The sequence below is a fragment of the Nuphar pumila genome, chromosome 13 (genome assembly GCF_984573655.1).
Source record: "Nuphar pumila chromosome 13, dmNupPumi1.hap1.1, whole genome shotgun sequence".
Lineage (NCBI taxonomy): Eukaryota > Viridiplantae > Streptophyta > Magnoliopsida > Nymphaeales > Nymphaeaceae > Nuphar > Nuphar pumila.
This window is the reverse complement of record NC_143261.1, coordinates 67,522,474-67,534,254: the sequence shown is the minus strand read 5'-3', so window position 1 is coordinate 67,534,254 and position 11,781 is coordinate 67,522,474. Positions and strand designations below refer to the sequence as shown.

Below are 11,781 nucleotides of genomic sequence, written 5' to 3'. Positions count from 1 at the left end.
GGCAAAATTCATGTCCTCATCCAAGATAAATGTGTCCATGATGCATCTTTGAGGAAACGTCTGAGTTTTGTTTGGAACCCATGGAGGGGTCCGCTTTACTCCAACATCCCATGTCAGAAACAGCTGCTCTGGGGACCACAGCTTTGGTTTATTATTAAAACTCAACTACCACCAATGATTTGTGGGCATGTCTCTTCTCTTCTCTTAAGACTGTCACCATGAAGTTATGAAGCTTGCAGTTTGTTTATGCCAAGCCTGCCTTGTTTGTATTCCATCTGCCCCTTGTCCTTGCAGCAAGGCAAATTCCCGTAAGGCTTCTCCGCTGCTCATTGAAGAAGTAAAAAACAATAGGATGAGGATTCAGCTAGTGGAGGTGATAGTGTTAGTTTATGCGTGTACTGAAATTGATGATGGAATTAATTGTTAAAATCGTAATTTTTAATTCTCGAGAAAAGAACGGTGCTTGAAGACTGTAAAAATAAAAATGTCCCTTCAGCTTCTCCATGAATCTTGAAAACTGTATAAATGCTTTGTAAGAAAGAATTCTATATTTTTAAGCATTTATTTTTTTAACGCTCTAGCGCTAGCTAGATGCTAATGTTTGAGGCATTGAGAATGAAATGAAAAATGAAGTAAAAATTCTTTCACCGTTGTCACTTCCTTCCTCTCCTCAAAAAACCCATTAAGGTTTTTATTTTTAAAATAAAAATCCTCTTGTTTTATCATATTTCTTTCTCACATACTATTCTCTCAAGTATTTGTCCTCGACTTTCGTGTGTCGTCTTTTGCGAACCTTGCGTTGTTTTGAAGAGAAAGAGCGAGTCTCTTTTTGACAAAATTTGGAGAGAGAGAGAGAGTTTTGATGGGTATCAGGATTTGGAGCTGATATATTCCTTGAGGGTTTGGAATTGGTGGAGGAGAATATGGAAATGGAAGGTGGGGGTCTGCAGAAGAATTTTGAGAGAGTGGTGTCTCAGAGAGCTATGCAGATGAGCAACTCTGCTGCTTGCAAGGTGGCCGTGATGGGTTTCTTGGCTGGAGTCTGTGTCACGTATATTTTTCTTGCTGCCATCACTTCTGTTTGGCTACAACAGTTCGGAGCAGGGGAATTGAAAATGCCCATGGCAGATGCAGATGGGAGTACGAGAAACCAGACAGTGGCTGCAGTCCATCGGGGTAAAGTGTACAAGGATTTTATTTAACTTTTTAAATTTTATTTTAGGGAAACATTCCACAGCACTACACATTCATGTCATTTATTTAAATTTAACAACAAAAAACATCAAGCAACTTTGAGGGTTGTAAGAAAAAAAGGGAAACGAAGTAGAGAAATTCCTGATGTTTCATTAAGGATGCCAATTGCCAAAATCCATCATATAAACCAGTGCAAGAAGTTTTCTTTTATTTTTAATCTTTCTGAAGTACAATAAGTTTCGGATAACTCGCTTTTCTCCATGTCTGAGTTTAGGAGACTTGAATACAAGAAATGACAAAATTAAGAACAAGGAAAGCTAATTTTACTCAAGATATAGAAATTAGTGTATTTATCAATGTTACGTTGTTCATGTGAATATGGTAATCTAAACGGTCTTCAGTTTTCAATCTTGGACAATTACCTCCTGCTGTATAGTTCTGTGTTTTCTTCAAATTTTATTTTCTGAACCAATGATCAACACCAGTTTTTTCTCTCTAGAGATGCATCATTTCACAGTACTTTTTTTTTAATAGGTGGAGAGTTCGAATCTGTTAAAGCAGTCAAGGAAATGGGTATTGGTCCTAGAATCACATTCTTATACTCTGCTTGGCAAGAGCTACTGACTTCTGGTGATCAGAAACATCAGTGGAGCAAAACAAGTGCAGACAGATTGAGCATTCCCAAAGCACCTCATCTTGAAGACTGCAAATCCAGAACAAAATTGTATGAACACCTTGATAAGATGGGGCCGCCATGGCCAGGTTGGCAAGGATTCCTAACCACTGGACTTTCAGATCTGACATTATCTCTGAAAGATGAAGAGAGTGCAAAGGCAATTCCACTAATATCTGAAGGAGCTAATCCTCCATGGGTATGTATCTAGACCCAGTTGCTTCACCATGGCATTTCCTACTTGTAAAAATTGCCAGGAAAATGCTATTTTTGATGCATGAAGCAGGGGAAAGTGTGTCTTTCCACTTTCACCATGAAGCATTGATGATGTATTGTTATAGCCAAGCACATCCCAGGAGAAGGGGGAAGCCTGCTCTCTGGAGATATCAGATATGTGTGATCAATATTCAATGGGACTGCAATGTTCTGTTACTTTGACTGTCCCATATTCTTCATTTTAAAATCGTATAGACAGGCATTTCGAGAACCAACAGAACCCAATTTCATTCAAGCCTTGGTTGTTTCCAAGCTTCTTTTAGTAGTATAAGATACAGGCACACTAGCAACAGGAACCTACAAACTGAATGTTCTTGACAATATTTGTTGTCCTTGAGGTGCTTACTGCTCTGAAAATCAGAGAAACCATAGACAAGTTTGTTTATCCTGAAGGGTATTGATTGAACATATCGATGCCCATGGTTTGGACGAATAAAAAAGGAAAAAGAATTGCATCAAGTACATATAAATATTTATTAGAGCTAATCTAAGAAATATGAGAAAACATCATTTTAATATTTGATCTCACATGAATAAGATTAATGATCAGATTTGAACCAAACAGGTCGAAATAACACATCACTATTAGTTCCAAGTGCTTAATACCTCAAAAATGATCCTGTAGCCTTCTTCCTCTTTTAAGGAGAATGTTTACAATATGAACTCTTTTCATTTTAACAGGGTCTTTGATTTCTTTACTTCCTTTTGATCATATTTGATATCACTTGCAATTTTAGGTTGTTGGAGCAGAAGAAGATAATTATCCTTTAACCAAAAAAGTTCAGCAAGACCTCTGGGTGCATCAACATCCTGAAAACTGCAATGATCCTCAAATTAGGTTTCTTGTTGCTGATTGGGAGAGGGAGCGTGGTTTTGGTATTGGGGCTCAAATTGCTGCAATGACTGGACTGTTAGCTATAGCAATCAAAGAGAAAAGGGTTCTTGTCACAAATTACTTCAATCGAGCAGACCATAAAGGATGTTTAAATGGTAATCTTTGTTAGTGAACATTTGTCATTATCCGTAATTGGTAGCTGCTTTCATTGGAATCAGTCTTTTTTTTCCCTGCAATAACTGTCCAACTTTCTCTCATGTATAAAATACATTTTTTTTCCTGTTATGATTCCAAATACAAATGTTCAACCCTGAATCATAGCTTGAATTTTCCACTGATTCCAGTGTTGAAGTAAACAATTATTCTCAATTCTTCATGAAGGAAATATGGTTATGTATTTTAACACCGTATAGGTACACATAACATAATGAAATCAGGAGTTTAATCTGATAAAATTTGAATCCGATACTGCAGGGACTTTGCGGTCTCACTGGTCTTGCTACTTCTTCCCCGAGACATCACCACAATGCCAAGAACGTGCCTTACAGCTGATGAAAATGGAAGATGCTTGGAAGAATGAAACAGTAACAACAAATGTAAACTATACATCGAAGGAGATATGGACTGGAAAGGTTCCAAGGTGAGACAGCTAGAGAGGCATGTGTTTGTATAGTTTAACTTAGATAACTAAATCGAACTTTGGCCTTTGTAATTAAATATTTAAAGTCCATCTGCAGAGTGTGGGGTAGCCCATGGGAAGGTTTGCAGCCAACAACCGAGATAGATGGAAGGTTGCTCAAGAGTCACAGGAAAATGGATAGGAGGTGGTGGCGTGCACAGGTATCACCTAAAACTTTACAGCCATCACATTAGGCTTCTTCATATTCAACTTGGCAAGCAATTAAATTATGTTAATAACTTTGATCCTTTTTGGTTGTTCTATGGGATTTTAAAACGGGTGTTTCTGTAATGAGTACTTAACTGAGAATTACTTTCATAAAATTTAGCAAGCTGGTATTCAAATTATGCTGAACTAGCAAAACCGAATTGGGTAGGTACCTGCATCCTTTACATATCTTCCCAAGATGAAACAAGATGGGATCAGGGACACTAATAGTTCTAACCACCATCTTTAACTTATTCAATTCTAGATTTCGGTATTGTTTGGCAATCACATGTTTCCATTAAACATAGTTAAAAAAAAAATGAAAGCGTTTGAAATTTTCCTACAAGCGTTTATCCATTGCTAACCACATCTAGGCAACTGCTCCACTTTCTACTTGAATGCTGACTAATACCAAAGATAAGAGAGTAGGTCGTGAGTCACGAGATTCTCTCTCACTGAAGAACTAAGTGACCCAAAATAAAGCGCTTTTTTTTTTATTATCTGATAATAAATCTTGCCAGACATCATCATTGGGTTGTCAGCCTGTAAATCACAGAGGCACCAAAAAGGCATGGTTGATCAATCTAAGAGTTAAAAAGCTGCCAACTTTAGAACAAAGTGCGTTGTGAATATCACCTACCGGCCCGTGACTCAGCCATTCATACTAATTCTTACACAAAATATAGGTTCAATACGTTTTTTTTTTCACAATTTCCAAGCAAATCAAGGTAAATGTTCAAGAAGAGTGCGAGTTCCATGCATCCTGTTGTATGTCAGGAGAGTTCGAGTGAAATCTGAGTACTCCCGATCAAATTAATGGGTCCTAGTGGGTTAGTTACGCTATTGACTATGTAATGCTGCTAAGCGAACCTAGTCAAAGTTTTAGCTAACCGGTAGAAGACCTAAGGACAAAGCCTTGATGCCAACCTAATATGTTAGCTAGGGATGCAAACAGACTGGATCCAGTATGCCCCTTTTATGATTTTTCGACCATAATCTGAATCTGACTTTTTTATGTATTTAGCTGATCCGGATCCGATCCGTTTGCATCCCAAATGGAAAAGAAATTCCACCTTGATTACGATGGGTCTTCTGGCATGTGGATATTTATTGGTATCTAGTTTTGGATAGTGAAAAGAGAGTGGCCTAGGGAATGGGTTATGTGGACAGAGATGAGTACCAGCACTTGGTGGAAATGCGTACCCAATGTCTTTGTTCAATCACATATTTTATCAATGAACTAGTTTGTTTTTTGGTGATGAGGAACTGTCATGGAGAACCGGGACACATAAAGGGTCCACCCTCTGCGAGGTAAACCCCAGGTGGTGACACCGACACCCAAGCCCATACCGAGCCCACCAGTTATAAGCATCCCTGGGAATCGAACCTGGGACGTAGGGGTCATCACCTTCTCCCCAAGCTCGCTGTCACTTGAGCGACACGGCCGGTGTATATCATGTATAAACTAGTCATGTGGTTGAAAGAAAATCTATAGTTTTTGGCATGCCAGGCTAATTTTAAAGAACCCAATGGTGAATGTGGATTTTGGAAGTCTTTATGTATGATGAACATCTTCCTAGCATGTGTATGATTTTGATGTGGGTTGCTCTGGCTAGGATTGGACACTACAACATGATCCCCAGTTCTTCGGAGACTAGAAATATCCAGTTTCACAGAATTTTGAGGTCACATTTGACGGCATTTTGTTTTATTATTTCTCTTCGTATGTGCATGGTGATAATAAGAGCTTGTGAATAACCAACGGGGGCTCCACTTATTTGGTAGGAGCTGTTAGTGCAAGTCACCATGTGTTGGGACGTTGCAAGTTCCAAACCCAATGATATGTTGTGTAACCGGTGGGGGTCTGCCTAACCTCAGCTTGCCTTTCAAAAAAAAAAAAGAGCTTGTGAATACTTTACGATGTGAAAAGCAAGAGTGCTTATTTGTCTGTTTACACTTGGTTTGGTAGGCAGTGCGCTATTTGATGAGGTTCACAAGTGAGTACACCTGTGAGCTACTCAACGTCGCCAGACATGAAGCTTTTGGAATGCAAGCTGCAGAAATGGTTCTAAGTGTGCTGCCCAAGCAGTGGCCAAAGGTACGATACAGTCGTCCCAAATAACGTGATGTGTTATTTACATGTTTATTATCATGGAGAAGATCTGTCCATCTCCACGAGCAAATTTTTAAATGTAGACTCGACTTTGTCTTCTTTTTGGTTGAGTTTCCCTTACGCATATCGTCTTCAAGCTATATATATATATATATATATATATATATATATATATATATATATATATATATATATATATATATATATATATATATATATATATATATAACTTGCCAATCAATATACTATAGTATCTCAAAGGTATGTATCTATGCCTCACTTGTGAATTTTCTTTCAAATGCCTGGCCACGAGTTATGGATTAATGCCTAGGAGCTGGGCTGGGAAACGAGATGAGTCGTGGTTCAGCTCATGTTTGGCTCATAAGGAGCTCGTTCGAACTTGTGAACTAGGCTGGATAAGCTCAAGCATGAACAACCAATGTTCGGTTTGGCTCGGCATTCATAGGCTTGTTAATTAGTAGAAAATATATTTTACATATATTTTATATCATAGAGCCAAGATGGTTGAAGTGTTTGGCTTGCAAGCAATGAGTTTAGAGTTCAAATCCTATTGTGCTTACAAGTTTGAAACAACTATTTATTTTGTAATGAGCCGGTTTGAGCTTGGCTTAGTAGGTTTACAGTCCAAATTCTATTATTTTCAAATCTGAAAAGAATATATATTTTTTTGTAAATAAGATAGCTCATGCTCGGCTCATTTAGCTCAGACTTTTCATGAGCTCAAGCTCAGTTCAGCTAGACACAAGAAACGAGCAGAGCTTGGACACCTTCTGTTCGGTTTGTTGGGGTCATTCACTGGCCCTAGTAGAAGCCAAAGATGTGTACAAACACATTGATGCCCTTTTGCAAACTCTAGTGCAAAGCCTGGACCTATCACTCTCAAAGAGGGCAGGGGTCAGATTGTTACCTTTTGTGGTGAAAGAGAATATTCTTCTTTTACTAATGCACTTTTAAAAGACAACTTTGAGCTATAATGCTTGATTCATTCAGCTTTTGATTTTAATAAGGACATTATTTTAAAACTCTTTTTTGTGGTGCACCTCTGAATTTTGAAGCACTAAATGTCAATCTTAGCGGATTTTTTTTTTAATTTGTTTGGTAAATGAAGTTTATGGGATGGTTTTATCCTTGAGGGCGTGCACAAACCCTTCTTCGCCAAGAAACTTTGAAGGTCTACAGAGTTTGAATAGATTCTTTCTAAGCAACTGCCTTAGGTATGCTTTCTACATATTATTCAAACATGTTACAGGATCAAATGTGGTCAGCAGGGTCCTGTGTCATGCTGAGTGTCCAGGATCGAACATCACTGGTGTATGAAGCTGTCGTTGCTTTATCACTGTTGGGGCAAGTAAGGCTGAGTGGTTGTGTCCTCAGCCCGAAGTTTTACCTCGCAGGTAGACGGGCCCATTAGGTGACCCAGTTCTCGGTGAGGGTTTTCCTTCATCATATAAAATAATAATAATAATAAGTCACAGAAATTGTAGCAATACCTATAAATGTCAAAAGAAACATTTGGTTTATGATTTAAATTAAAGCTGTTGAAGATGTTGATTTTTAGGAGTTAAATTAGAAATTCTGTGCTATCACAGCTATGCCAAGGATATGAATGATACTTTTCCATACAGGTAGAAGCTGTCGGACCCCCAACAGAGATGGAACAGTATGTCTGGTCCAGTTGGAAGCCATGGGTTCCCAGACCATTATTAAGCATACATGTGAGAATGGGAGACAAATCATGTGAAATGAAGCTGTCTTCTTTTGACACATATATGCAGCTTGCTGATCGCATAAGAAGACACTTTCCGGATTTAAAATATGTCTGGCTCTCCACAGAAATGCAGGTAAATATGCATTGTGCGCTAATCCTGATTATAATGTTTAACCATAATCCATGCATGGAAAGGCAAGTTATAGATGCTGAGGTTAACGGCAACCGCCAATACCTATCAGAAAGGCCATTTTATCGAAAAAGCAACCTTGATATAGGCTACACCATGTTATTTAGAATGTTACGTAAACCAACAAATCACAAGATAAAGAGGGATAAAAGAGATAAAACATGAGACTTGCGTGGTTCAGCACTCATGCCTACTATATCCACGGAAGCAGAGAAAAATCCACTAGCAATATGTGAGCAAATACAATAGCGAGATGCAGAGCTTGCAAAACCCTAATCCTTAATACACCCCAAAACCCTCATGCTCTTTAACACCAAAAGGAAACAACTATATATATGAAAAGCGAACAAGAACATAGCGGGTACAAAATAGGACAGGACATACAGGGGAAGGCTCCGTCCCCCGCACCCCTGACCGAAATCCACAACCACCACAATCCTCATTGAAGATCTCGTTTTCAAAAAGTATTTTGAACAACCGGATCATGGATCGGTGTGGGTCCAGAATTCATGACACCCACAACATTATAACATATGAGAATGTTTGTGGTTGTGTTAAAGCATTCTAAGCCAGAATGCTTACAGTTATGGCTTCCCATTAACATCTAGAGAGTACATAACATTGGCATTCGTTGTTAACGCTAGTTTTTCACTTTCTCTTTTCCATCACTTCAAGTTACGAAGATCAAGTGTAGAATTTAGATAATATTCCAGGATCCTGCCTGAATAATTGTTGGTTCAAAAGGCGCTTCCTACACAAACTCTGCAGTGGTATTTCCATGATAAAGAACATTTCTAGGATGACAAGTGTTCATGTCTTGACATCTTCTCTGCATATAGGAGCGCTTTCTAAGGAACCTAGACTAATTCAAGTATGCATAAACATACTCTTTAACACAGTCTAAGCAAGATTATTCAGCCAATAGTGTAACATGTATAATTAATGCATAAGCAAATGGACATTAAAACATTTTCACCGCAGAAGTATTTATGAGAATATCATAACAAAACTGAAGCCCAGCTCTGTGGAAGATAACTAGAGAGTGTTGGGTATATATTACTGGGTTGTAATGCTCATAAGAGAGTGGCATGCCATTATGGGCATTGACACCTGTTGTCAGGCACTTAGATAATCAATTCTGTGTGGACAAGATTGTGATAACAAGTTTTTAATAATTACCAAAGGATTGATGAGAAAACAATCTTCCAATGAGTACACATTGTGGTTCAGTAGATTGAATTGAGATATAAAGTATTGGTTCACCAATTGCTGTTTCAATGATATTATTCTTTCAAAAAAAAATTGAGATATAAAATAGGGAGGTCAGATGACTCACCTGATTGGTGCCCAATTTAACCATACTCATGGTTAACCTGTGCGTTTCAGCTTCATTGACATCACAATATTAGCTTATATGAATATAACCAACACGCTGTTGATGTTGGTAAATTGAGATAAACCCCCACGAAGCACATTATCCAAATCTTACTGTACAAGCATATTTGACAACCATTCATGCTTCCATGATCTCTTGGTAGAATAGTATTTTTTTTGGTATTCTATAACATAATTTTTCCAGTTTCTAGTGTATGGTTTTCTGAGGTCCATGTAACCGTATGGATACTGCAGGATGTAGTCGACAACTCGACGATGTACACTGGTTGGAGGTTCTACTACACAAAGAATGTGGCAAGACAAGTGGGCAATACATCAATGGCAGATTATGAGGCAAGCCTAGGTAGGGAGACCAGTACAAACTATCCAATGGTTAATTTTTTAATGGCAACCGAAGCAGATTTCTTCATAGGTGCACTTGGATCGACGTGGTGTTATCTAATCGATGGAATGAGGAATACTGGAGGGAAAGTCATGGCTGGATACATGAGCGTCAATAAGGATAGGTTCTGGTGAAATATGGGGGGTCTTTGCACAAATTATTCAATTTTGACAATCAACAAGCTGGTATTAAAGACTGGCACACATGGAGGGGAAAATCTGTATTATAGCAAACTGTGTATTATACCAAAAGGGGATGCATGTAAATGAAAACCATAAAATTATGAATCACTCATTTTTTGTTCATTCTTCTGAATTAAGGTTCAATTTGCCCCTGCCCCGGTCATTTTTTTTTGGGTGAGAGAATCATTACCTATGGGTAATAAAAGTGGTAGATATAAAACCTTATCTCCGATATCGTTTTGGTAAATGTTTACATTTCAACCTGATCAATACAGAAAGACCAAAAATGCATTATATTTGCTGGTTATCTCAAATGTGTCCAATAGAAACAACATTTGAGCCAATATGTAGTTCATATCACACCCAGCTTTATTCTATCAAAAGAAAAAAGAACGAACTTTATTTTGACTACGGTATGCCTGCATTTGTGTGTGTGTGTGTGTGTGTGAGAGAGAGAGAGAGAGAGAGAGAGAGAGCATTCACCATTCAATATTACCAAAATACATCCAACAGAATATTGGATGAGAGAGAAACATAAGAGTAAGACAACCACAATTTAGATGGTGACTGTGCACAGTTCAGACTACAAGCAGATCAAACCCCCGTCTCTACTATGTAGTTCAGAGTACAAGCAGATCAAACCCCCATCTCTACTATGTAATTGAAGAGCAAGATACACATCAGACATGACCCGTTGACGAAGCCTTCCGAAATCGAATTTGATGCCCCTAAAGAAGATGTCATTTTTTTTCGTCCAGATCACTCACCATGCTGAAAACAACCATACCCGCCACAATAATCTCCAATTTTTTTGTGCCTTAAAATCATGGGGCCAAGCAAGAGGTCCCGAATAACGGAACTCGAACGAGTTTGAACAGACGGTGCACCCAAAGTTTGAAAAAATAAGTCTAGAACGACTGGGCAGAGCCAAAATAGGTGAGTTGTGTCCTCTATTGCCTTCTCGCAAAGAACACACATGCTAGGAAATTGAATCCCCCGTTTCCTGACACTAATCTGGGTTTGAACACGATCCAGAACTACTAGCCACGCCGAAGCTTTTGCCCTTGGAGCGGGCCCCTTACCCCACATACAATCAGTGGGAAACCAGTCCATCCCGGATGGCAACAATGAATGATAAACTTGCTTAATGGAGAACCTATCTCAGCTCGTCATGGCCCAGTGATGCCACGGGCGGCCATGGACAGACCTAAGATCTCTACCACTGAAGGACTGAAGTGTCTTCCGTCACTCCAGTCAGAGAGACGAATGACACACTGAACTGGGCGTCTAAAGAAGGGAGTCGGGTAGACTACTATATTTTTGCCTAACAAACATAGCCCAAGGAGATTGAGATGTGGAAGCTACCCAAACCCACTTCAAGACTAAAACGATCATCCTCTTTCTCTAAGCCAAAATCTCCAAGCAGCCTCAAGAGAACAATTTGTTGCCAAGAAATAAGCGGGTACTTTTTGTGAGACACATTCCCAGACCAAAGAAAGTACGAAAGCAAACAGTTAATCGTATGTTCTACTATCGAGTATAATGGACATGCTCATACTAAACTCTGGTAATCGAGCAAAAACATGGCGAATTAGCATCAATCGTCTTGCAAAAGATAAATATCGGCCCTTCCAAGACTGCAATCTCTCTTTTACTCGCTCTATAGTAGACATCCAAGATGACGTTTCCGCCGGTTGCAATGAATACAACGATAGACCCAAGAAATTGACAGGAAGGTCGAATATTGGGCAGTTGAAGATCCTTGCAGCAGCTGATTGGAGAAGAGGGTCAACATTGAGTACGACCAGAGCGCACTTAACAATAGCTGGAAACATGATACATGACAGAATGCAAATCTCAACCATCTTGAATAGTGTGCTTATATCTTGCAGGACGGTAACCACAACACTTAGGCTGAATACTAAA

General features: G+C 38.8%; 1 protein-coding gene across 1 annotated transcript; it reads left to right on the top strand.

The window, feature by feature from the left end:
* The first annotated feature begins 773 nt into the window (after positions 1–773).
* LOC149818585 (uncharacterized) lies at positions 774–10,008 on the top strand. Its single transcript, XM_089984432.1, has 8 exons — positions 774–1,176; positions 1,729–2,066; positions 2,881–3,133; positions 3,453–3,618; positions 3,716–3,818; positions 5,834–5,962; positions 7,624–7,839; positions 9,526–10,008. The coding sequence occupies exons 1-8, from the start codon at positions 924–926 to the stop codon at positions 9,805–9,807; spliced, it is 1,740 nt and encodes a 579-aa protein (XP_089840558.1). The 5' UTR covers positions 774–923; the 3' UTR covers positions 9,808–10,008.
* Positions 10,009–11,781: the final 1,773 nt, after the last annotated feature.